Source organism: Dasypus novemcinctus, chromosome 27 (genome assembly GCF_030445035.2).
Source record: "Dasypus novemcinctus isolate mDasNov1 chromosome 27, mDasNov1.1.hap2, whole genome shotgun sequence".
Taxonomy (NCBI): domain Eukaryota; kingdom Metazoa; phylum Chordata; class Mammalia; order Cingulata; family Dasypodidae; genus Dasypus; species Dasypus novemcinctus.
In genome coordinates this window covers 19781681-19808437 of record NC_080699.1, presented here as the reverse complement: position 1 = coordinate 19808437, position 26757 = coordinate 19781681, and the positions used below count along the sequence as shown (strand labels likewise).

Here is a 26757-nt window from a genome sequence, read left to right as displayed (position 1 = left end):
AACTCTTCTGTTTCTAAGATGTATGCTCCATGATCACCAGATTGTGAAAATAGTCTTCTTTAAGACAAAAATGTATTCCCCTGTAATTTCTGCTGATTTGTCCTAGTTCTGACATCTAGAGTGACTCCAAATGTCCTTCTGTTCCTTTTTCCCAGTAAAAGCCCTTCAGATATTTGAAGGTAGATATTAGATTGCTCCTTCAAATCTCTTCTTTTCCAGGCAGTTTCTTCATGGTTTTTTCTTTTCTGGTTAAAGTCATTCAACATATTTAAATCATTGCTACTGAGTACTTATGATGTCCTAGAAACTTTCACTTACCAGCTTTAGCTCTTGCCAATGTCCCTTTTAAAGACATCATCCAGAATTCAACTTTGGTTGCAGCTGTGATAAACAGGGCATCATGGAGGCATGGCCTCCCTAATTTGGAGATGTTTTTCCTCATGTCTGCATATAGTTAACCAAAACACCCAGACCTTTTATTTTTACATGAATTATTGTCATGTCAGAGACCTTAATTTTTTAAAACCCAAATCTGTTACTGTACATGTATCTATGTGACTTTTCATCTTGTTAATTTTAGCACATACTTTTAGTTTTTGAGTTCTTCTTTGAAGTTTTGACTCAGATGCTCTGAGTATTCTTCCAAATTTTGTTTTCTTTGCAAATTAGATGAATCACTGTTCATTCACATTTATTATCAAGATGCTGAAGAGGACAATCTAAAACTGCTGTGGCTAGTTACTGGACGTTTTCCTATGAGTTGACATTGAACTGTTATTCACATAGTTATAGTTTACTTACAAAGTACAGTCATCCAACTATATTTCTCCATTTTATTCTCAAAAACATTTTCAGAAGTTTGTCACATGCCTCTATCAAATGGCCCACAAGGAACTGAATCTTGCCAAAGAACCATGTGGGTGTGCTTGGAAGTGATCCTTCCCCAGATGAGCCTGGAAATGACTGCAGCCCTAGTTGACCCTGTGAGTACAGCCTATGGGAGACCCAGAGAGGAAGGATCCAGTTCAGCCACACCCAAATTCCTGACCTATATAAACTGTGAGCTAATAAGTGTTGTTTTAAACTTCTAGGTTTTGGAGTAATTTGTTTCACAGCTATAGATAGCTAATACATTAAGTAAGCTGCCCTTGATCATTAGATAGAAAGTGTTAGAGTCAGGGTTGACTTCAAATTCCATGCTCTTTCTACTACAACACACTGCCACTCTTGAATGACATGTGAACCTTGCGTTGACCTCTAAAAGGGGACAGAATAACCTGGTCCAAAACAACATTTTGAAGAGATACTAATAATGGACAACATTTATTGAGAATATTCTGTGTGCAAGGTAAAAGCTTTTTTTTTTTTTCACGTGCACTCTAATCTTTCCAACAACATCAGGGGATGGGTATTGTTATCTCTATATTTGAGGAAACTGAGATGCAGAGAAGTTATTTAGCTTAGCCATAGTCAAAGAGCTAGTGAAAGTCAGAGTTAGGATTCAGACCAAGCTTTCATTTCAAGTGTACAGATTTTGTGTATTTTGAAGCTTTCTCTTTATGTATCCTTCTTTCAGTTCTTGTTACTTGTAACCCTCTCTTCTGCCCTCCAGGAGTTGTCCTCTAACTGCCCTTCTGCCTCCCTCTTCCCCACAACCGCCATTCTCCACTCAAGGTTACATTCATTCTCCACTCAGGCTTACCTTATATCCACTCCACTCCCATTCCCCGAATACTGGGCATTAAATAACAAACACAAAAAACACAGCCAACAGCTTACTCATGCTTCCACTTCCCTTTTGACTCTCCTTCCCTACTCCCCAGCTACTTACTCCAGCTAATCCAATTCTATAGTTTCTGGATGCCCAAAACTGCCAGGAAAGACTTTTCCTCTTACAGACTGTTTCATCAGAGAAGACATCCAGGGCCCCCTTAAAATCAGATTCTCCTGTGTCATTTTCACAGGGAATCCCAGAAGACACAGGTACCCAGTTTCAGCTACTGGGCACTAGGACTGGGTGTTGCTGGATTCCTGGAACTAGTTTGATTAAGGGAGGGCAATACCTTTACCTTAAGATCTGTCCCCTTAAAGTCTCCTTAAAATCTGTTCGGTGGCATGGGAACTGTAGCAGCACTGGCTGGCTTCTGTCTCCTGCCATTCCCTGAAATGCTGCTTTAAAAGAATTTTACTTGTCTTCATTTGCATAATGGGCTCCATTTGTGCTTGATTACCATATAGTATGATAAAAATTATGCATAACATTATGCCCGATTAACTTTTTTATAGGTTTCCTATAATTTAAATACTAAGCTCTGTTCCTAAATACAGTCTAAAGAATTTGCCATTTCTGTAGCTATGTTATTACATAAACCTAAAAAACAAGGATTTTTTGCTCACCAACTCTATTTCATATCTATTCTAGGATCTTTTGTAAAATTGACATCAATTACATTGGTCTGAAGTAGCAGTAGCTCCTTTAACCCCTTTTTGAAACTTGAGATACTTGCTCATCTCAAGAACTATGCAAAATGGTTTTGTGATTATACCTGCAGTTTCTTTTCTTTGTAACCCATGGGATATAATTCATCTGGGTCTAGAATTGTGAACTAATTTAAAACCCAGGTTTTCTTTTCCTGTCTTTTCACCTATCTTAAGTTTCATTTCCCCTTCACCTATGTTTGTTCTGTCCTTTCCAGATTAAAGATAATTCTCCTTGATAGGGAATATGGAAGTAAAATAGTATTTGAGCTGTTCAGCTTTCTTTCTCTCTCTCTCTCCCCCCCTCCTTCCCTCCATTCCTTCCTTCGCATCAACTCCAAAACATAACCTTTTTCTTTCTTGTTCCTTTCTTTCATTGACTTGACCTGCCCCCCACCTTCCTACCCCCAATCTTTTTAAATAATGAATAATGTTGTTCCTAAACTTCAGCACATTCTGGACTTTAAACTTCCTGACACTTTTCCCAGATCCAGCCAGTTTTATATTTTAGCTTATGAGGGGCCTCCCCTGTTTGTTTTCCCTGTTGTTGTTGTGTAGAGCTAATTGCTGGCGTTTACTCACAGCCATACTCCTGCTTTATATTTCATCATCATATTTTATTATATGATCCCCTGACTTTCATCCATAGTTTGATGTTTTTTCTATTAAGAATATGGGAATGAGATCATTGCTAGCGTTTTTCTGTGTTCTTTGAAATATGGTTTCCAAAATGCAGGATCTGTGCCTAGGCCAAACATTTCTTATTGTGAACTTTTCAATGGCTCTCTAACTGATATTTTTGTTAAAAAGTTACCCTCTTTTCTTCCATGACTTTCTGAATAGCTATTATTAACAAGGCAATTATAAAACACATCAGACATTCTGATTTTCAGCAGAATGGGCCTTTCAAAAGACTATGGTAGCACTGAAATCCCTTGTATCCCTGTGTCAGCTTTTATTCATTTTAGAAAAACATTGGCCACCTCTTCCATAGACTGGGTGGTTCCATAGTACATATTCATGACAGTATTATTTCTCATTCTTTTTCTGTTTCTCCTTGCCCCAAGTGCTAGGTGTTTAATATTCACTTTCTTGTCATCCTATTAGAATTTAACTTGGGATCCCTGAGAACTCAAAAGAATTTTAACTTTCTGGGTTTTTTGTTTGTCTTTTATTAATTTCTGCCAGCAAAATGTGAGAAGGAAAGAGTAATTCTGTCCAAGGAAAGCAGACCTATATGACAACTGTTTTTAAGACAAAGTCATGGTCTCACTAAAAGGTTATTCTTCCATGAAGCAAAGAGAGTTAACACCTCCTTTTAAAAATTTTCAGTGAAGTATATTTCCCCTCAGAGTTTGCTTCAGAGTAAAAGAACAGGGCTTCCAAGAAGTCCCTATTTTCAGTTCTCTTTTTTGTTACTTTATGGTATCTTGGGAGGAGTGATTGGTAGGAGCTCTGATGGAATACGTGGAGATAAACAAGGAAGAAGAAAAAAGGGTGAAAGGGAACTACTTCTAATCCTTTGCAGAGTCTTTGCTGTGGCCAGCTGGTCTACTGGCCCATGGATAAAAGGGAGGGTGTCCAAAGTAGAGTTGGAGGGGTGGGTGAAGTGCCAGCATAGGGTCTATAGTTGCAAAAATCTGGGTTTGATAGCCAAGTTTACATTTAGTTACCTCTGTGACCTTGGCCAAGTTATTTATCCTCCCTCAGACTCTTCATTTGTAAAATAGAGACAGTAGTATGACCCATCTCATGGAGTTACTGAGAAGATTAAATGAGGTAATTTCTGCAAAATAGGCAATGCAGGGCCTGACACACAGACATTAATGTTCAGCACTTCTATCTCAATGCACCCAACTGAGTTTAATTACCTAGGCAGTTCTCCAACTAAATTGGAGGTAGGAATGGAATGGTATCTAATGTTTCTCTTGTTATGGAGCTGAGCAGAGTAAACTTAAGAAATACTCAGGACTGATTTGAGGTCAGCCCCAGATAAAATGTAGCAAGGTGGTCCAAATAAAGAGAAAAGGTAACATGGCAGCTTGAGCTGAAGTATCCTTGTAAGTAACACATAAGACCTCCAACATGGGAGGGATTTTTTGGGTCCCAGGAGAGCATCTTTCTTTGGCTGTGTATGGATAATTGTGTCTAAAGAATTGTATAAAACCTATTCATTTAGAATTTATACCATCTTGAGTTTTTTTTTTTCCATTGGTTCTCTTCAGCAAAAACTTAAACCCTGGCATTGTTGCTGAAACACTGCCAAATCCTACAAGGCTTTTGATCCAGTAAAGATCAAATCATCCTGGTGCACCTGGAGTTTGGCATGTTTGATATACATTCTAATTCTTTGAGAATTGGTCTTCAGTTTTGATAGGGTAACTTTTCAAAAATATATTTTTATTAGAGAAATCCTGAACTTTTGTACAAAACAGTCATGCACATGTGTGGAATTCCCATAAAACACCACTCCACCAACACATTGTACTGTGGAACATTTGTTAAATAATATGAAATTATATCATCAGACTATTACTCTAAATATGGTCTATAGCATATATTTGGTATATTTTTTCCATCTCCCTATTATTAACACAGTATTCCTAACTGTAGTCCATAGATTACATTAATTGTAATTTTCCCATGCTTCTCCATATTCTTACCGCCTTGCGATAGTGATGTACATTTGTTCTAGTTCATAGCGGGACATTCTTATAGTTGTATCATTAATCACAATTCTCATCTACCTCTGGGTTCACTGTGTTATTCAGTCCTAGATTATTCTCTTGCTTTCTTTCAATTGACATTTACATCCTTGGTCTACCCTTTTCCACCCCAATCCCATTTATAAACCAGTTGCATTAGTTCTACTCACTATAATGTGTAACCACCCACTCTATCCATTTCCACACTTTAAGTCAAGTTAATTAAAACTTCTACATACATTAAGCATCAGTACCCTTCTCAGGCCTCCTCTAATCTCCTAATAACCTGTACTCTGAATTTTAACTCCATGTGTTTATTCTTTGTATTTAGTCCATCTTAGCAAGACCATGCAGTATTTGTCCTTTTATGTTTGGCTTATTTTCACTTAGTATAATGTCTTCAAGTTTCATCCATGTTATCATATGTGTCCCAATTTCATTTCTTCTTACAGCAGCATAGTATTCCACTATATATATATATATATATATATATATATATATACACACCATATTTTGTTTATCCATTCATCAGTTGAGGGACACCTGGGTTGCTTCCATCTTTTGGCAATTGTGAAAAACATCGTTAAAAACATTGGTGTACACTGTTTGCCACAATTTTCAGTTCTTCTGGATATATTCCTAGTAGAAAAATTGCTGGATCATATGGCAGTTCTATATTTAGCTTCCTGAGGAACTGCCAAACTGACTTCCAGAGAGGTTGTACCATTTTGTATTCCCACCAACTGAAGGAATGTTCCTATTTCTCCACATCTTCTTCAGCACTTAAGTTTTCTGTTTTTTAATAATGGCCATTTTATGTGGTGTGAGATGATATCTCTTGTTTTGAGTTGCATTTCCCTAATAGCTAGTGATATTGGACATTTTTTCATGTGTTTTTTGGTTATTTGTATTTCTTCTTTGGAGAAATATTTATTTAAGTCCTTTGCCCATTTTTAAATTGGACTGCTTGCTCTTTTTTTGTTGAGTTATATGATCTCTTTATATAGTATGGAAACCAGACTTTTATTGGAAATGTGGTTTCTGAATATTTTCTTCCATTGAGTGGGTTGCCTTTTTACCTTCTTGATGAAGTCCTTTGAATCACAAAGTGTTTAAGTTTGAGGAGGTTCCATTTATCCAGGTTTTCTTTTGTTGCTTGTGTTTTTGGTTTAAGATTTAAGAATCCACCACCTACCACCAGGTCTTTGATAGGGTAATTTTTTTTTTTAAAGATTTGTTTATTTATTTATTTCTCTCCCCTTCCCCCCACCCCCACTGCGGTTGTTTGTTCTCTGTGTCTATTTGCTGCGTCTTCTTTGTCCACTTCTGTCGTTGTGAGCGGCATGGGAATCTGTGTTTCTTTTTGTTGCGTCATCTTGTTGTGTCAGCTCTCTGTGTGTGCGGCGCCATTCCTGGACAGGCTGCACTTTCTTTCGCACTGGGTGGCTCTCCTTACGGGGCACACTCCTTGTGCGTGGGGCTCCCCTACGCGGGGGACACCCCGTGTGGCATGGCACTCCTTGTGTGCATCAGCATTGCGCATGGACCAGCTCCACACAGGTCAAGGAGGCCCGCGATTTGAACCGTGGACCTCCCATGTGGTAGACGGACGCCCTAACCACTGGGCCAAGTCCGCCGCCCTGATAGGGTAATTTTTAAATAGAATGGACAGTTAACTGAAACAATCAATTCCCAAGAATTTTAGACAAATAGGGCTTTATTATATTTCTTTATGATTATTATGTCTTTATTATTATTATTACTGAAGGTGATTTTACATTTTGTTTTATTATTCCGATTATAATTTTTGGGTGGAAATGGGAGGATTTGGTGCAGTAGGAAAGAATTATCTAACAAGCATCTTTTACCATGCAACAAAAAGGCAAAAAAGGTATATTTTTTCCCTCAGAATCTGTATGGTGTGGGTTTTCTTCAAAATCCATATGGAGTGAGCATGTACATGAGGTGGTGAGATTCACGCCCTGGGGGCTGCTGAACAAACCCTATCATCATGCCCCATATCTGGCAAGCAAAATGAAGGAGAGGGACTTCTAACCATAGAGTTGAGATCTCCAATCAAGTGGAGAGATAGAGAGAAAGAGCAAGTATGTGGTAAATTCAATGGAGCAGAAAGAATTCAGAATGAAAGCATTATTAAAACATTCACAGAATCCCAGAAAGGGTGTGGCACTATTGGCTAATGTGCATTTCGTAGTTATTTTATGAAAGTGACTCCAGCTCATTATCATCAGTATTTGCTGGGTTGTCAGAGTTTACATTGGCAGCTTGTGAGCGTGGTTGCTAAGGGACCATGTGAGAGCTGGAACTACATAAGCTTAAGACTGTATGTTTTCATATTTGATCCTAAAACCATCCCCATGAGGAGGATATTATCCCCATTTTACAGATGAGTAGTTGCAGCATGGAAAGGTTAAATATCTTGCACAAGGACATACGTGGTTAATAGCAAAGCTAGGGTCCCAATTCAGGTTTATTTGATTCCAGAACTCCTTTCATTATTCCCATGCAAAGTCCTCCCTATCTATGAGTCTTTCTGCCTCTCTCAGTTGTCCAGGCAAATCTCCTTCAGGTCATGCACCCAAGCAGCTGTGTTTTAGACACTTTGTTTACCTTGATGGAACTTTTCCTAGTGTCACTGTTGCTTTCGTCCATTTTATATAATTGGTTAGCTACAGCCATAAACAGTCACCTTCAAAGTGGGCCTGCTCACTGGAGTGAGCTTCAGGTCAATAAAGCATTCAGCAGGCTCTAATTTAATTAGCCAAGTTCCTGCAACAGCTGCTTAGTAACTGGTTCACAGAGTGTGGCAGAGAATAGAGATGAGATGGCAGAGTTCATCATTAATTCCGGGCATCCCTAATGCAGCCCCAGGTCCTAGGAACCTTGCTCTTGTTTTGTCAGGAAATGAGAAGGATGAGACTTTTGGGATTTTCTACCCTGGGTGTGTCTTTTGAAATTTAATGAGAACCGGAGTAAAAGTCAAGGCCCTTTAGCTTCATTCCTATTTTTCTTTATCTTGCCACATATTAAATTCAGTTCTCTCTCATCATTGAAAAGATTCTTGAAAACACCCTTTACTACAAAGCCCCTATGAACTGATTATTGGATTTGTCAGCTGCTTCCATCCCACCCATCCAAACTGACCACAGTTCCTCAAACCTTCCTTGTCCCTGCCCCCCAATTCAATAATATACCCACTTCTCATCTCAAGGAGCACTGACCTTGTATATCTCTCACTAGTCTTCCCAACTCTATGGGAGCCAGCTATGGAGAGAGGAAGAAAGCTCTAGGCTTGCAGTTAGAAGACCTGGATTGAATTTCATTTTTGCCTCTGACTCTGACCAGTGTGCACTTGGGCAAATCATTTAGCCCCTCTCCTCTTAGTGTGGTCATTCATTAAATGGAAGTAGAAATCCCTGCCTTGCTTATCTCTCTGGATGGTTGTGAAGACAAAATAAACTTCAAAGGAGCTGTAGCTGTACAAGATGGTGTAAAATGAAAATTATGATTTTTTATTTCTTATATTTACCACAAGACACATTACTCAGATTGTTTCATTGTCCCTACTTTCTGCATGTGTGTGTGTGTCTGAGTTGGATTGTCATTTCCAGGGGATCAGAGAATAGGTTTCCATACTTCTCTTAGTACAATGCCCAGCCCTGTACCATATGCAATTAGGCATTTAGACATATGCAATATGCAATTAGGCTCTGGATGATTGATAAAAGCCAGTTTTGGAGAATAAATAAAAGACCAGTAGATTAAAAAGTGGGAATCAAAGAAGGTTGTATATGGGGAGAGTGAATTAATTTCTCTGAATCACAAAGGTTTTATACTCATGTCAGTCATTAAATATTGATTTAAAGTTAGACAGCTCTTACTGACCTACAGGAGATGTTTAGGAAGTTATTTTTAATCTACCACATGATTGACATTTTTTTTTATTACTCCATTATGTCTTAATTAAAGCAGATGACAAATGCTCTTGACATGCAATATTGATGCCATGACTCACCAGGTGAAGAATTGTTCTTACAGTCCATCCTCAGCTGAGTGTTTCCTACATTTAAGTCTTTAGATATAAATTAGAATGACTCCAAAAAGTAAATAACTTTTAAACAATGTAACAAACTGCTTAACAAAATAAACAATTTTGTTGGGCACTTTAGTATGTAAAGTTTTTACATACTATTTTATGTCTGAGTTGAGAAATAGTCCAGTAAAAATGGATGGTTCTTTGTAGGTTTAGAAATAATTTCCTAGAATACAGCTTGGGTCCTTTGTAGTCTGAATACTTGAACAAGGAAGACCTTATGTTTCCTATTCTCCTGGGAATGCATGTGCCCACGTGGGAAGGAGAGAGCTGCGTTTCCCTTCCCTTGTACTCTGCATTGCTGCCTTCCTGGCTGGTGCAGAGAGAATGCAGGCGAGAACAGAGTGTGGCTGATTTTTTAAATTGAGGACCATTATGTGCCAGGAACTGAGAAGGTGCTAGGAATAAATATATCTATATAAAAAGCAGTCATTAATTCTGGAATTTAGGGGTTAGGGGAGAAGTTTTGGGATGCGTTGACAGTTGAGCTGTATCTTGAAGCACCAGTCATTTTGTAATTAAGAAAACACAAGGGCAGAACATTCTAGCTGAAAGCATAGCCTAGGTAAAGGCATAGAGGTGGGGGTAGATAGTCTGTTTGTAGAATATTCTAGGACTTTGATTGTAGTTGAACAGGGAAGAAAGGATGCAATGAAACATGAGCCAAAACTAGTAGTTTGAGACTGGATTTTGAAATGCATTGAATATTGGCCAGAAGAGTTTGAATTTGATCCTGCTGACCATGGGCAATCAGTAAATGTTTATGTAAGGAGCAGAGTCGCCTCACCTGACATTTGTTTAGGAAGGAACTCTAGTACCCCACTGAGGACTGATTGTGTCGAGGGAGAGATTGTTTAGAAGACAGATGAGAAGCTGAATTATGGCAGTGCAGTGGAGTTTTCCTAACTCAGCAAGATGGCAGAGGGGAGAAAATAAAATAGACTGGCAGCAGCATATGTTAATTGATTGACTCACTGAGTCAACCAACCTTTGCTGAGTGCTTACTACATGATAGACACTATGTGCTGCTGTGACTACAAAGCTGAAGAGCACAGCTACCACCGAGTGAAAAGACTCACCACCTACCATGACGTGGTGCCTGCTCCACTAGAGGAGGCCATTAGTGCCAGAGCTGCCTGCGGTGTTGGAGAAGGCAGCCGGACGTTTAACCTGGTCCTTAAGGCATGTTGGCAAGCTGATTGTGACCCTGGGCTGCTTTTAAAAATTAGTTGCCATTGATCACTCTGGAGATATGGACCAATCTTTAACATGGCTGTAAAGGCTCTGCCTAATTTGGCCTACTCACTGCTCCAGATCATCGTGAGCCCCTTCTGACATCTCCTCTTCACTGTCCCCCTCCGGCCTCACTGTTTTCTTTCAGTGCCTTGGAGGCACCAGGCTCTCTTCTGCCACAGGGATTTGTCTATTGCCTCTGCCTGGATTGCTCGTGCACCTCTCAAATCCCAGCTAAATTGTCTCTTCCTTGGGAGTCTTCAGACTCAGTAATACTTCCCTGTCACATGCTCTTAGCACCTTGTACCTCTCTTTCATAGCACTTTTATAAGGCTTATAAATATGAATTCTTTATGCGGTCCTTTGATACATGTATGACTCCTCTCACTAGAAAGAAAGCCTTTTAGGGCAGGGATGGTGTCTGGATTTGCTCACCAATATATCTTCAGTGTTGGCTCAGTGCCCGGCACCTAGGGCCTCAATAAATCAATATAGACTGACGAATGGACTAAAATAATTATTTAAAGGGGGAAAGGCATTTCTGGAATAGGGAACAACAAGAGCAAAGTTGTAGTGGTATACTCAGGGGATAGTCTAGGAACAAGTGGCTGGTTTATGGGAGAGGGAGCAAAGGGAAGGGCAAAAGATGAGGTGAGAGAAATATGTTGAGCACACTTGTGTAGCTGAGTGTGAGGGTTTCGTCCTCGCTCAGGCCCAAGAGTCGGGGGGGCTTGCTCCTGCCAGGCAGCCGGCGGGGGGTGCTCCAAGATGGAGCACCGGTTCTCCAGGCGTGGGGGACGCGCGGTTGAGGAAAAACCACGGAGACCGCTTGAGCGCAAGAACAGGTCTGCTTTATTGCGGAAGTACACTTGGTTATATAGGCAGGGAAGGGGGTGGAGTATGAAGGGGAGAGCAGGGCGGAGGGGTGGCTGCGGATTGGCTAAAACTGGGGGGGCAGACCTCTGGTAATATGCCGTAAGCAGTTACTGGGGAAGAGGGCAGACTGTAGGTTGGTAATATGGGCGGGACTGGCGGGAAGGGTGGTGGGGGCTGGAAGGGGAGGAGGGGCGGAGAAAGGCGGCAACAATTGTTCCTTTTGTTTTAAAAAGAAATTGAAGCAACAAGTTTTGGTGCGCACGGTGGGTGTGAATGGCTCGGCGTGCGCAGCAACAAAAGACAAGGATTAGGAGGAAGAGTAGGAGGAAAAGGAGGTTATAGGGACGGGCACGGGGATAAGACGAGGGGTGGGGGGAGACCACGAGGACCGGCCGGTCGTGAGCGGACAACATAGCATCTGGCCAGGATGCATGTGCCCGTCATTAGGGTCGGCGCACGCCGGCGCCTGGCGCGCGCCGAGCCTTGCCAGCGAAACGGGCCTGTGATGCCCCTGTACCCCTCGCCCGAGGGGGAGGAGTAGTTGGGGAGAAGTAAGGAGAGGAAGACAAGAAGCTATAGGCGAGTGGTCTGGAGTAGGTGGCTTTTGATGAGGTTGGGGTGAGAGGAGTTTAGAGAAGTGTACGAAGCTCTGATCAGATTAATGAGGAGGCTGGGGTACAGAGTAGGGAGTAAGCGAGGCTTGGGGTTGTGGGAGCTGAGGGAGGCAGTGGCGAGGGGGGTGCCGGGCGAAGGAGCGGGCGAGGTGGAGCCGGGCAGGGAAGGGGGCTGTGCCTTTGGAGGATTGAAAATCTGATTTGGGCCCACTGGGGTGGAACGTGTGGGAATTGGCTCCTTTTTTATAGTGATAATGGCACCGTAATTGTAGCCTACTGCATACAGGCAGGCTCCCCACATGCGGCCTCGTAACCAGAGGTCGGAGTTGGGGTCTTTGACTGTGAGTGTGATGGTGTTCCATCGAGTAGCATTACGCTGGAGAGTGAGGTATGGGTCTTTGTTAGGGGCGCTGGACCATCCGTGGGCGATGGTTTCGCACCCCCAGGAAGGACAGTAATAGTGTGTTGGGTCATGGCATCCTCTGGCGGAGGATGGGCACATGTAGAAACCTGTGGCAGCGGGGTTGTGTCCCCCCCACTCATAAGACGGAAGGTTCGTGCGTCCAGTGAGGTTGGCGACATCAGTAGTGAAAGAGGGGGCGGAGGCGGTTACGTTCGAGGCGAGGAGCCTTTTTTGTTGCCAGAGGGAGAGGGTCCAATTGAAGGGCTGGTGACTCGGGTTGGCAGCGGCTGGGAGAGTGAGGGAAGCCAGGACGAAGAGAACGGCTGCGAGGCTGTGTAGAGGCATCATCTGACGGTGCGGCATCTTGATGATGGCTGGTGCTGGATCCGGGTGAACGGGGCGACCTCTGGGCCGTATCCACTGTCAATGTTATCTCTCACCGAAGGCATAGGGTGCTGATCGTTCGGTGGAACTAATGGGTCAGTGGCAGGCCGAATGCAACGCCCAGGAACCCAGAGCGGCTGCGGCTCAGAATCTGGAAAGACACAAGCAAAGCCCCTCCCCTGTGCTAGGAGGGGAGCTGGATCTTGCCAACGATTTGTGGCAGGGTCTTTCCAATGGACGAGGGGAACTTGCGAGGGCTGCCACATGGGTCCCCAGTGTTTATGGGTGGGGGAGAGTCCATGGTTATCGAAGGTTAGGAGATTGTGATGAATGAGGCAGGCAGTCACGACGTCGGCGGGGGCCTTGTGGGGAGAGGAGGCCCTTTCTTTTTGAATGAGTAGCTTGAGCTGTTGGTGAGTGCGCTCAACGATTCCTTGCCCCTGTGGATTGTATGGAATGCCAAAATGATGCGTGATGTGATACATCTGCACGAAGCTGGCGAAGGCGGCACTGCGATACGCTGGTCCGTTGTCTGTTTTGAGATCCCATGGAATTCCCATGAACAAAATAGCTTGGCGAAGCGCCTGGATGCAGTGTTTAGCACTTTCTCCCGCAAGAGGGACTGCATAGCACAGATGCGAAAAGGTGTCAATTGCCACATGAAGATATTTGAGGCGGCCGAATGCACTGACATGAGTGACATCTAATTGCCACCTTGAGTTCGGGTGGAGGCCTCGGGGGTTAACACCTTGAGGCTGCAAAGGTCCAAGTGGCAGCAAGGGCGCGCAAGTTCGGCACGCGCGCACAAGGTGCTTGCAAGTCTCAATGGGTATGTCTGGAAAGAGCTTTCGGATGGACCGCGCAGAGAAATGAAATTGGGAATGTAAGAGCTTAGCTTGATTGACAAAGTCCCCAAGCCGCGGCCCGTCGGCAGGGCTTTCATGGAGGAGGACTGGGTTTACCTGGCGGCTTGACACAGAAGCATCAGCGAGGTCATTCCCTAGAGCCAGCGGTCCTGGTAGGCCAGAGTGGCTTCTGATATGAGCAATGAACCAGGGCTGCTGCCTCGCCTCAAGCAGTCGCTGTACGAAGGCGAGCACCCGATCGATGTTTGAGTCACCTGGTAGGAAAGTAGCAAGCGGGAGGCTGCAACACACCTGAAGAGTGTATAGGCTGTCAGTAAAGATGTTGAGAGGCTGGTCTGGGTGGAGATTGAGGACTGCAGCGACAGCTAGAAGCTCACCCACTTGAACAGAAAAGTCATTTGCGAACAGCAGTTGCCGTGGCTCAGGATTCCCAGGAGTGTATATGATGGCAGCAAACGCCGTTTTTGAGGCATCTGTGAAGGCAGTGATGGCTGAAGGGATCGGGTTCCGTGCGGGCAATGGACAGAACGGGTTGGAAAACGCCAATTGAGACATTCCCTGCAGCAATCGGTGATGAGGATAGTGGTTGCCAAAGGAGCCGCGAAAGAGCTCTACCAGGCTCTGCATTTGGGCATTGTTCATGATGAGGGAGGTAACTTCTTTGGCATCTAAAGGCCAGACAATGGTGTGTGGCGGGATACCATACGTCTGTATGGAGAGAAGTACTAAGTCAGTGGCCAGCGCGATCCAGGCCCTTAAGAAAGGGCAGATTTTTGGGAGCTTGCTTTTTGACGTATGAAGAAAGAGGAGGGGGCCATCTTGCCATAAGAGACCCGTGGGAGTGACCGGCGTTGGCAGAACTAAAGCCAAAATTGGAAGGTCAGGGGAGAACCGCTCCAGGCGGCACTGCTGCAGAGCGGCGCTGACCTGTTGGACGGCTTCTCGGGCGGCGGGGTTGATGGTGATGCTGCGAGTGGCTGCAGTTGGTGGGCTATCCTTGGTCTGCAAGAGCTCAAAGAGGGGCTGCATTTGCGCTGTTGTGATGGGAAGCGCCGAGCGAAGCCAGTTGATTTGCCTGCAAAGTTGCTGGAGCTTGGTTAGCGTCATCCTATCAGAAAGGTGGATTTTTGGGCTTGCGGGTTGGATGAACCGATGAAAATGAAAGCCTAGGAATTGAAAAGGAGGCTGGAGGTTTATTTTGTCAGGCTGCACGGTAAGCCCGAGGCTGGAGAGGTTTGTTATTATTGCCAAGAGCAGATTATTGAGGAGCGCACTGGAGCTCGCTGCTAAAAGGAGGTCGTCCATGTAGTGGAGGATGTATGTGTGCTCCGGATTGAACTTGGAGCACAGCGGCTCAACAGCATGGTTGACATACAGTTGGCACATAGTCGGGCTGTTGCACATGCCTTGAGGCAATACTCGCCACTGAAATCGCTGAGCTGCGCCTTGGTTGTTGATGCGCGGAACTGTGAACGCGAATCGTGGACAGTCCCGGGGGTGAAGAGGAATAGAGAAAAAGCAGTCCTTAATGTCAATGGTTGCCGCGTGAAAATGCTGGGGGACTGCGGTGGGATGCGGGCATCCTGGCTGAGGTGATCCCATAGGCTTAATATGTTTGTTGATCTCACGGAGGTCGTGGAGAAGGCGGTATTTGCCGGTGTTCTTTTTGCTAATGACAAAGACTGGTGAATTGTAGGGACTAGTGGATGACTCTATATGCCCTGCTTGTAGCTGCTCTTCAACGAGGGCAGAGAGAGCTTGCAGCTTGTGAGCTGGCAAGGGCCACTGCTCGACCCAGATGGGCTCCTCTGTGTCCCATTCCAGAGGGATAGGGTCAGGTTTTGAGATGGGAGCAGTGGCCCCTAGAAGGGGGGGGGGGCAGCGCAGCTGAGAAGGCTTCTGTGGTGATTTGGGCCTTTAGCTGGCTGAGGACATCTCTCCCCCATAAGATGGTTTGGACAGACGAAAGGACGAGTGGGCGAATTTGGCCTTCGTGGCCTTCTCGGTCGCTCCAATGCAGAGGTTGGGATGTTTTCCAGGAGGTAGCAGCTCCCGTGGCGCTGATGACTTGAGGGCCGGTCTCTAGGGGCCAGTGATTGAACGCAGTGACTTCGAAGGGAACACAGGAGACTTCAGCGCCAGAATCTAGAAGTCCATCGAGCCATTGCCCATTGATTTTGAGCTCCAGTGAAGATTTCTGGCGGCGTGTGATGGGCATTGTCCACATTATGGCTTGGGAATTTTCCTGAGGGCCTCTTGGGGGTGGGGCTGAGGCCTGCCCCGCTGGGAGTTTAAAGGCTGCTGGGAACTTTGGGTGGAGCTGCAGTCGCGGGCCCAGTGATATCCTTTCCCACAACGCGGACATGGTGTAGAAGGGCCCCTTGGCCGCCACAACGGCGGGTCTGAGCGAGGCGCTGGGCTTGGTTGGGAGCACTCGCGGACTAAGTGGCCGGGCTGGCCGCACCGAAAGCAGACAGAAGTGGGGCTGGATGAAACAGCCATGGCAGAGGCAAAGGCAGCAGTGAGTGTTTTGACTTGTGGGTTGACGTCACGGCAAGCAAGGACCCATTCGTGCAGAGCTTTGTCGCGTATGGGAAGGACTACGGCCCAGAACGGCGCAAGGCACCCATCAATGACTAACTCTTTGGCTAACACAAATTGGGCATCCTCGCTGGAAATTTTCCGTTGACAAGCTTCCAGGACGCGGGTGACAAATGCTGGGAAGGTCTCATTGGATTCCTGAAGCAGCTGCGCGAGCTTGGTGGGCTGCTTGGTGGAAACTAGAGAGAATGACTGCTGGACGAGGACTTTTACCCGGTGCCAAAACCCTGGGTCAATTTTGAGATAAGAACGAGGGTTTGCATAATTGTTGGTGCCCGTGTATGCATCGGAGGGATCGAGGATGCCGGCTTGGGCATTCTCCACGATTTGCCGGTCAACAGCCGCTTGGTAATGGGCGCGCCATTCAATAAATTGACCCGGCGTCAGGATGGCACGGGCTAGCAATCCAGTCATATGGGAGAACGAGTTGGGTCCCCAACTCCTCAAGTAGTTGCTGCGCATAAGGGCTGCCAATTCCGTCTTCCTTTACAGCTTTGCGGAGGGTCCTGACCTCTTTCGCTGTAAAGGGTAGCCAAGTTTGGGGTTGCTGCGGCGTGGGCTGCGGATTTAGTGGATATAGCTGGGGGGTTTGAGAAGACGTGGCACCGGGGACTGATGGAGCAGCCAAGGCAGGTGAAGGGCTATTGCCGTACGGCGGCGGCAAGGGATAAGCGGAACACGGGTGAGAAAATGGCGGCCTAGCGGCTTCCGGCCAACAACAAAATGGCGGCGGGACCCTTTCGGGCGCCGGCCAAGATGGCGGAGCAGCCACATCCGGCAGCGGGCAAAATGGCGTGAGGGGCGCTTCCGGTTTAGCGGAAGATGGCTACCATGCAGTTTCCGTGCCCGAACTGGATGCTGACTGGGCAGGAAGAGGCGGGTAGAGGCGGGAGGAGGAGGACACCGGCGGAGAAGAAGCCGGATGGGCGCCATCTTGGGCAGAAGACAAAGGCGCTGGCGGAGAAGAAGGCGGAAGTCCACCATCTTGGGGAGCGGCAGGAGTGGTTTCTGTCTGCTGCGGGGAGCTCGGGCGGGGAGGTTCGCGCTCGAGAGCAGCAGCAAGTTGGTCAGACAGAGAGTCAGTGTCGGCGGGCTCATCGGGATCACAGTCTAGAGGCCGTTTGGGAGAAGCTTCATAAACAGCCTCGGTCAGAGCGCCAAGGAGACAAGTGCAAATGGCAACGAGAACGGGTAAGAGGCCTGCTGGGAAGGTGCGTTTCTCGTGCTCCATGGCGGAGGTGACTCGATCTATGAGTCGCGAGTATGTGTCCGGGCTCCAGAGTTGGCAGGTGGCGAGCCACGGATTAAAAGGGAGCAAGAGATCCCAGTACTTTTGGAGCTGCCGCAAGGAGACACGGACTCCATTGGCATCGAGCAGGGCAGCGAGGGCTCTGACTTGCGGCGCCTGACGCAATGACAAAGAGGCGCCCATGACGGGATAGGGACGGGACGATGGCGAGGGGTCCCTTGGGGCTCGTCCGGGCGAGGGGTCCCTACCTGGAGAGGAGGATGATCACAGCAGCAGCAGCAGCAGAGAGGGGCCGGGGGAGGAGCTGCCACGTTGGGCGCCAGTTGTAGCTGAGCATGAGGGTTTCATCCTCGCTCAGGCCCAAGAGTCGGGGGGGCTTGCTCCTGCCAGGCAGCCGGCGGGGGGTGCTCCAAGATGGAGCACCGGTTCTCCAGGCGTGGGGGACGCGCGGTTGAGGAAAAACCACGGAGACCGCTTGAGCGCAAGAACAGGTCTGCTTTATTGCGGAAGTACACTTGGTTATATAGGCAGGGAAGGGGGTGGAGTATGAAGGGGAGAGCAGGGCGGAGGGGTGGCTGCAGATTGGCTAAAACTGGGGGGGCAGACCTCTGGTAATACGCCGTAAGCAGTTACTGGGGAAGAGGGCAGACTGTAGGTTGGTAATATGGGCGGGACTGGCGGGAAGGGTGGCGGGGGCTGGAAGGGGAGGAGGGGTGGAGAAAGGCGGCAACACACTTGGAAAAAACCTTATGTACTATCCTAAGGACCCCCTTCAGTCCAAGTTAACTGCTTCCATCACACCTTGTTTTTCCCCTGTCAGAGACTGTAGTCTGTCTGCTTGACTGAGCTAGACTATAAACTCCTTGAGGGTAGAGGCTCTGCCTGCCTTGTTTATTACTCCAGAGTCTAGTTACTCCGGAATCTATAACAGTGTCTGGCACTTCGTAGGAACTAATAAGCACTTGCTGAATGAATGAATGAATGCTTTTATCCTGGAGGCTATGGGGAGCCATGAAGGCTTTTTAATATATTTAAGTTTGCTCTTGGAAACTTTACTTTGGCAGCAGGATGGAAAAGAGAAGGGTCCATTTCCATTTATTTTATCCTTCCTTATTGTGATGGGTGAACTTTGGATTTCCTGAAAAGGGAGTATAGGTACAGACTGATTAGAATGAAATAGATTAGAGACAGGGGATCAGTCAGGTGGCTGTTGCAGTAATTCTGTGGAAGACGCTGGTGGATGGTTAGGATGGTGACCTTAAAGCCAGAAGAGAAGGGGTAGAACTGAGAGAGATCTAATTTGAATGACTGCATGGAAGGTGAGGATTGGGAGCAGGCAAGGATACCCCCAAGTCTTAATGATTTCTATTTGACAAAGAAGAGTCAAATTTCCTACCAGTGGGTCTTGTTAGGGAGAGGCAGGAGCAGTAAGGGAAGGTGGCTGAGTGGGAGCCACTTCTAGGTCCTTCAGGATGCCTTCTGAGGAGGCTGCCCTCCATGGTTGTTTGGGTGTCCCCTATTCTAGATATTTGTCAGATAACAAGGCAGAAAAGAAAGCTCAGAATGCAGTATGCTGATGAGTAGGCTACTGACCACAATATGGGACTGCACAGCTTTTCTTTCCCTTTTAAATACACTTTTATCCATTTCTTTGCTTTCGAAGCAAGTAAAACGGCAACAGTCACTTAGGGTTTTTTCACTGCCTATTGATATAAGTAATAGCCTGGGATAAGTTAACTGGATCTAAGATTTTCCCAGTTTTTACTCATTAAAGCTTCTGTCTTATTAGACTTAAGAATCATTCATATCTTTACTGAGGAAACCACTTTCCAGATGGCTGAATAAAAGGCATGTGGTTTGGACTCATAAGGCTGTGGGATGGCCTGGAACAGTAGAGGGTCTGGAGGCTTGTGCTTACCCCAGTGGAATGACCCACACCCAACTTGGATGGGGTGGCAGCCTGTTTGAGTGCACCTGGGGTATTGTAGACACAGGTGGACCATGCTGCAGAGTCTAGATGAGAATGAGGGACACATGGCTGATAGAGAATGAGGCCAAAGAGGGGAATGGGATGGAACTGTGACGGAGGCACAGAGCTATCAGATTCTTGATCCTACTTCTCCCTACACCCATGCTCTAATCACCTCCACCTGGATCATCAACCATTCCCTCTACTTTATTAACATTAGTCAGGGTTCACCCCCAAATGCAGAACCAGTCAGAGAACATAAGCATATATATGTACATGTATACATATGTGTGTGTGTATGAAGAGAGAGAGAGAGGAAAGATTGATTTATTACAAGGAATTGGTTTATGTGATTATGGGAGCTGTCCAAACCCATAAGGTAGGCTTGAAACCACAGGCAAGGGCTGAAGCTGCTGTCCACTGTCATATGGAAAGGGAAGATCATGAGCAGGATAGAATTCCACTGGAGCTGTTGTCCACAGGCAATTTCTTCCTTTTGAGCCTGCCTTTGCAGGGAATACATGCCTCATGTAGCATGTGTGTGTGGGATGGGAGTGGGCAAGACCTGGGACCAGATGTCAGGAGATGTGGGCTTGGGTTGCCCCCAACTTCCTGTGGGATGTTCACTTTTTAGAACCTCAGTATTTGCCTCTAATAGGAGAGGTGGTGGGTTCAATGGTATCTTTCAACTCTAAAGTTTTAAGTATAAGATGTGGTATGAACTATAACTTGAGTATTTTCATTTGGGTGGAAGGGAAAGACATTAGTAGGATCTTTCTAAAGGTGCCAAGGCCCATCTGAAGGACAGTTGAGAGAGGCTCTTGATGTTTTTGACAGTTGTTAAACAAGAGGCCAGGAAGCAAGAATTTCAAGGCCCCCATGTTGAGACTCTTGCACAGATGTGGGCATGGAGAGTTAGGAAGTTATTGGTGAAGAGAAGGCAGGAGAGTAGGGCCAGGACTAGGGGGAGGCCAGCAAGACACCAGGGCACAAAACTTAAAACATCCCTCTCAGGGTGTGCAAATAATGATGCTACACTTACTGGTGAGTGCCTCCTTAAATTTTGCACCTAGGCTCTTGCTTGCCCCACCCTAGAGGTAGGTGATTTGTCTGAACCAAGAATATGGCCAGAGCAACCCAGAAAAATTCATGTGGGATGGAAGGAAGCAGCAGATAAAAAGAAAAGAAAGAATTCTTGGGTAACTAAGCAGAGAAGGACAGCCAGAAAGAGGCCCACACAACTTTAATCCAGAATCTGCCTCTAAGGAGAGCAGAGTTGGTTTCAGCTGTAATTGCCATCTCTCCACTATCACACTACCAAAGCCATGTCTTGTACTTCCAGAACAAGATTTAGAGGGAACTCAGGGCAACTAGACTGACTTTCTCAAGAAGTGGGACTCTTGGAGAGAAGAGAGGTGACGGGAATCCCTAAGGACTGTGCCAACCGGAGTGACAGAGAAGGCAGAGAACTGAGTGCTTAGTCATTTATCCTTGCTTTCACTTGCCATCTTCTCACTGCAGGATAAAACATGTCAATGGAAGATAAAGGTAGGCTTTAATGATCCTATCTTGCCAGGGGGTTTCCACCCATCCATTATTTTATTTTACAAATACAAACCGAATACCTACTGTAGTGGTGATTAGTGCTGTTCAGCAGGTGTTTCTGGCTCTGTGCTTCTGAGAACACTGTAGGATTGCATTTTTGTGGTCTCCTTATGTTTGGAGGGAGCCATGTGAGTATTTTGGGCCGAAGAATTGGGAGTAGCCAGAGTATTTAATTGCCAGTGTGAGGCCTTCTAGAACTCTCCCTCTCTGCCATTATGCCAGCAACATTTTAGATGGAGGCTTTCCTAAAGCTTCTGGCTGGCCTTCTATGCATCTGAAGCATAAGCAAGAAATAAACCTTTGTTGTTTTAAACCACAAAGACTTGGGATTTGCTTCTTAATGCAACATAACTTGGTCTATCCTGACTAATAAGCCTACTATGTACCAGACACTATGCTAGCCACTGGAGGCACAATGCCTCCCTCACTTTAACACAATGGGTCTTTTATGGTGGAATGTTGGTTATGTAGCTGCTGATGGAGAAGTATAGCTTTCTTTGAGAAGATGATGTGGTTCTATTCAAGGTAAATACCCATACCTGAAAGGGAATGCTCGGGAACTTGTAAGTGAATAAAAGAATAGATCTTTTGTGGCACACATTTCTCCCCCCTATTTTCTGCTGCAGCTGCACTGGCCTAAAGAAGACTAAGAAGTTTATGTGAGACAGGGCTCTTCATCCGATGGATGTTAGGTTGCCTACATCAGAACTACCAGGTAAAAATACAGACTTCAAGGCCGCCACTGAGAGATGTTAGGCTTCCAGAGGTTTCAGATAGGGCTGGGGAATGAGTGTTTTAAACAAGCTCCTCAGGGAATTCAAGTGTACAGCCAGGGTTGTACTTAAATATGTCATCCCACAGCCTTCTGACCTCCATGGTTTCTGATGAAAACTTAGCAGTTAATCTTATTAAAATCCCCTGTAAGTGAAATGTTGCTTCTCTCTTGCTGCTTCCCTCCCCCACTGCCCTCCCCCCACCCCTCCCCACACAAACAAATGTCCTCAAGAAAAAGGTTGTTTATACTGGGTGAGCTCCAATCAGGTCAAATAAAGACAGTCTTGTGAATGGTATCTTCCAGGGAACCACAGGCAGTTCAAAGAATAATCCTCTGGGAATGAGGCTTTGAAGGAGCTCCAGCACTGTTCTCTCCCCTCTCATGGCTGCCAGGCTTTTAGTTTTCGTTGTGATTGCGGGGTGTTGGTTATCAAGGCTACTGTGGGGCTAGAGAGAAGAGGTTAGGAATAGGGCAAGGTAAAATGTCACAAAAATCACTGTTTTTACTGAGATTCAATTCTTTTTCTTGGAAAAAAAAACACAAAACCAAACCACTTCCCATATTGCTGTAAGCCTTTGATTAAATTCCAGAGTTCTGCAAAAGTTGATTCTGATCATTTCCCCCCCAGTTTTCTTGTTGCTTTTATGGAGGAGAGAACTTTTGAAGGTCCTTACGCTGTCATTTTTTGCTGACTTCACCTGCAATCTGTTTGAAAGACCATGCTCTGTGAGTTCCTTCTAGCTTCTCAAAACTCAGCTCAAAATTCTCTCCATTGTGAAGCCCTCTCTGTGTCCTCTGGGCAAAGTACTCAGCCATTCCTCTATTCTTCTGTTTTTGTATTTCTACCTCAGTTATTTCACTTTTCACAAATAACAGTTACATATCTGTCTTTGTTTTTCCTCCCAGCCTGTAAATTCCTAGCCTGTGACTTTTTCATCCCCATGCCCAGGCTAGTTCCTGACATACAGTAGATATTCATATTTGTAGGCTGAAGAATATTTTCCTAATGAGAACTCAGAGCCTAGCCAGGGGATTCTCCGCTCCAGCCAGCGCTTCTCTCCTCCTGCTTCTCTAGTTCATAGCTGACCTCTATCACTTTATTATATTGTATGTGGAGAGTTCTGTATGATAACCATAACCTCAGAGTCAACACATTGAGTGTATGAGTTACATAGGGGGCAAAAAGTAAAAATAAGGCCCATGTGGGTCAGATTCAACAGTAATAATAATAATAATAATAAGAGCTACTATTTACTGAATATACTATGAGCTAGACACTGGGATAAGAGCATTACATTCAATATCTCATTTAATCCTAATATCAAGCCTATGAGATAGGTACTTTTAGCCTCATTTTACAGATGAGCTAAGTAAGGTGAGTGCCAGAGCTCAGGTTGAATCAAGGCTTGTCTGACTCCAAAGCCCATATGCTTAACTGTACCATCTGAGGAATTTATGAGAGGCAGACTGGATGTTTTAGTTTACTAAAGGACCGCCAGTGCAAAGTACCAGAAATGGGTTGGATTTTCCAATGGAAATTTCATTTGGGGTAAAAACTTACAGTTCTAAGGCTGTGAAATGTCCAAATCAAGGCACCAACAGAAATACAGAAATGTTTTCTCACTAGAGTCAGCTACTGGTAATCCTGGTATCTGGTCACATGGCAAAGATGGCTGTTGATCTCTGCTTAGGCGACTGCCTTCCCCTCCAGAATGTATCATCTCCCAGAGCTTAGCTGTGGGCATCCAGACATGGGGCTTGTCTCTTTCTGGGCCTCCTCCCTCAGTCTCTCAGGGCTTCCCTGACTTTCTGCAACTGTGAGCAAACCTAGAGTCCTTTCTCTCACATGGCCAGATCAAATATGGCAGAGCTCCCTTTTCCTATGTCTCTCTCTCTGTGTCTCCATTTATATCTGTCCCAGCAAGAAGGTGGACACTCATCCTGAATCATGACTCAGAGACATACTCCAATCAAAAGGGTCTCAAATCCACAGACATGGAATAGTTAAAAAACATAATCTTTCTCTTTTTTGGGGATTTATAAAAACAAACTGTCACACTGGAGAAGGAAAAGTCATACTAGCCTTTCCCTCCCTTGGGACCTATTCTCCTTTCTTGACTAAAGAGAAATGGTTGCCAAGTATGTTCAGCCCAGCTTGGGCTCACATGAGTCAGTTTGTGTTCTGAAGCAAAATGGCAGTGAGGGTTCCTATAGAAACTGACCTCCAGGATGGCATGGCCGTGAGGCCCCATTCCCCAGGACTGGGAAGAGAGATTCAGCCCTGGGGAGAAAGGTGACATAAATTCTTCATCTTCACCCCGACAACTCCAACTGTTAACAGCCTCTAGACTGTTGGGAAAGGCAACCCGCATAGAGGTGAGATGAAATCCAGAGGGCTCAGAAACCTTTTCAACAAATGCTATTATCAGTCTCTCCAACACAGCCCTGTCAGCAAAAAGAAGAATTGTGCTAGCATGCATGGAACACACTTTTTGGCACAAGGGAACTTGTTCCTAGGGAACAGCAGCTGGCCTCCCCTCCTCCCTATAACCTTTTACTCTGTTTCTAAGCTTTCAGTTAGCATATGGGACGGGCTTGGACTGCCTAGCCCAGCCTCTCCCTTGGCCCCCTTTCCTGTAACAAGAGACCTATTCATGGGTCCTGAGCAGACTTCATTGTCTCTCTGGGGCATGTCTGTGTCTGTGTGTGGAGGGAGGACAAAAGGAGGGGCCATACACGAGCCAGGGAGGCCTTACCCGCCAAGAGAGCAGTCTGAGCTATTTAATCATTGCTGACCCCAAGAACAGGAGAAGAACTCTGTCCAGCAGACCTTGTGATTTACATCAATTGCCACTGACCCATATGGTAAGTCTACCTACCCATCTGGACCATCTCTGCTCTATCCTCTTGCTCTCTGTCTTCCCTGCTTTTAAGACTTTAGGCTGGTGAAGTAAGGCTCTTTGGGTGACACTAATGTGTGGGCTGGATCCTATAGGGGGCCCTTTTTGGTCACCCCCCTGTTTTCTCCCCAGAGACTGCCTTTTACTCTCCTCTCTTACCCCCCTATGCATAGCCAAATGCTATGCACGTAGGCGATGCTTAGCACATCATTGTTACATCAAATTCCTTCTCACAAGAAGGACCAAGAAGTCCTCTACCATTAAAGGCCATTTTTTTTTCCTCTAAGCTACTGCATGAGCCTGGTGGGCACGTGGATTTTGATGGTGGGGAAGTGATGTTTAAGCTGAATCATCTAAGTGAGGAAGGGGAGCAGCAAGTGCGAAGACCCTGTGATGTGAGAATGCGTAAGGCATTGAGGAATGGCACGTGGGCTAGTGTGACCCTGAGTTCAGCTGTGGACAGACTTAGCTGGCAGCTGACTTTGGAGAGGTGGGCAAGGGTGAGATCTTGAAGGGCTGTGTGAGCCATGTCTCAGAGCTTTGGAAATGTCCTGAAAACTGTGAAGATTCATTGGATACTTTTAAGATGGGTTAACTTAAATTTACATTTTGGAAACATTACTCTGATTTGATAGCATGGAATAAGAATGAAGGGAGATAAGGCACTAGAGAAGGGAGATTACTCATTGAGAAGCAGGGATTGCCGCTTATTCATGAGAAAATTGAAGTTTGAAGAAATGGCTCTGAGTTGTCCATATTCACATAGTCGGTTGTAGACCTGGCTTTGAACCGCTAGTCCAGTGTTGTTTCCAAGATCTCATTTTTCATTACTCTTCTTCATGACACATAAACTTCAGGCAAAATGTAAGACTTACACTGCTCTATGCTTTCTTAGCCCCATGCCTTTGCCCAGTCTATCCCCTTTGCCTAGAATCCCCAATGTCCATACATGTAAGCGCAAACCGTCTTCACTCACGAAAGCCCATCTCAGAGGCTGCCTCACCTAGGAAGACTTCTTCCACCTCCCCAGCAAGAAGTAGGCTCTCCTTTTGAATGCCAATGGTAGTTTAGCTGTACTTTTCTTCTGGCAATTAACATGCTCTGCTTTGTTGACATGCCTTACCTTCAGAATTAGTAAATTAGCTAATTCTTTGAGGCATGAAGGGGCTGGGGGATGTTGATTCTCTTGAACTCCTTACAGTGTCCCCCACAGAGACTTGTGCACTTGGGCTAAGTAGTATTTACTGAATGAATGAATGGGTGGGTGGATGCATGAGGGAGGGGGGCTCTTCCTCTTCTGAGATAGAGGGAATGGAGAAGGGTGGGGTCTTGAGGCCTGAGGAGAGGTGTAAATGGAGTTAAGCAGATATTCTTGATGCTCACAGGAGGCAGGATGAGGGGATTGAGTGTAGACTTCAGAATCGGCCCAGTATGGATTCAAGTTCTTGCTCTGAAACTTGTTGACTTAAAGTAAGGTGGGTGGGGTTAGGGGCTCCAGGTGAGCAGAGAGAGCATGGAGAAAAGTCTATGGGAACGCACAAGGAATCCCCAAGGTGAATAAAGGTTTGCAAGTGGCAGTTAGGGCTCTGCTGAGGTTAGTGAGTGGGGACTTGTAGTGGGCCAGGATACAGTTTTGTGATTTCTTTTAGCCAATCTGCAACGTGGGGATGGCAGGGATCCTGGATGTCTGACAACTATTTCCCCAGAGCCTGATGATGGATGACCAAGCCTCTAAGGAAGCTCAGTACGCAGAGGGAAGCCCAGCACTGGAGATCTTCAGAGCAGAGCTGGAAGCCCAGTTACAGACACCCAAGACTCAGCAGCAACCCAGTAGGCCAGACTGGGCCATAGGGGAGTGATGGGGTAGAGGGGGGGAGGGGAAGGCGCAGTGAAAGTATAATCTTCCTACCTCCCCCAGCTTCTCTTCTTTCCCCTGGAGCCTCCTGCGGACTGATTGTGGGAGGCTGTCTCACTATTTATCCCCA

General features: G+C 45.8%; 1 protein-coding gene and 1 pseudogene across 4 annotated transcripts in view; one reads left to right on the top strand and one right to left on the bottom strand.

The window, feature by feature from the left end:
- The window catches only part of LOC101434487 (large ribosomal subunit protein uL30-like 1 pseudogene), a 31341-nt pseudogene extending 16639 nt beyond the window's left edge, over window positions 1–14702 (bottom strand).
- TMPRSS5 (transmembrane serine protease 5) overlaps window positions 7093–26757 on the top strand; it is a 32059-nt gene continuing 12394 nt past the window's right edge. Inside the window, exons 1-4 of one of the 4 annotated variants that reach the window (XM_058289362.1) lie at window positions 7093–7288; window positions 20835–21040; window positions 21724–21812; window positions 26479–26602. In XM_058289362.1, the coding sequence (XP_058145345.1) occupies window positions 21783–21812; window positions 26479–26602 (154 nt within the window). In that variant the 5' untranslated portion in view covers window positions 7093–7288; window positions 20835–21040; window positions 21724–21782. Of the gene's footprint in view, window positions 7289–20834; window positions 21041–21723; window positions 21813–24648; window positions 24738–26421; window positions 26603–26757 lie in introns of those variants that run through there. The other 3 variants (XM_058289363.2, XM_071212332.1, XM_023591006.3) reach the window with 3 other exon arrangements.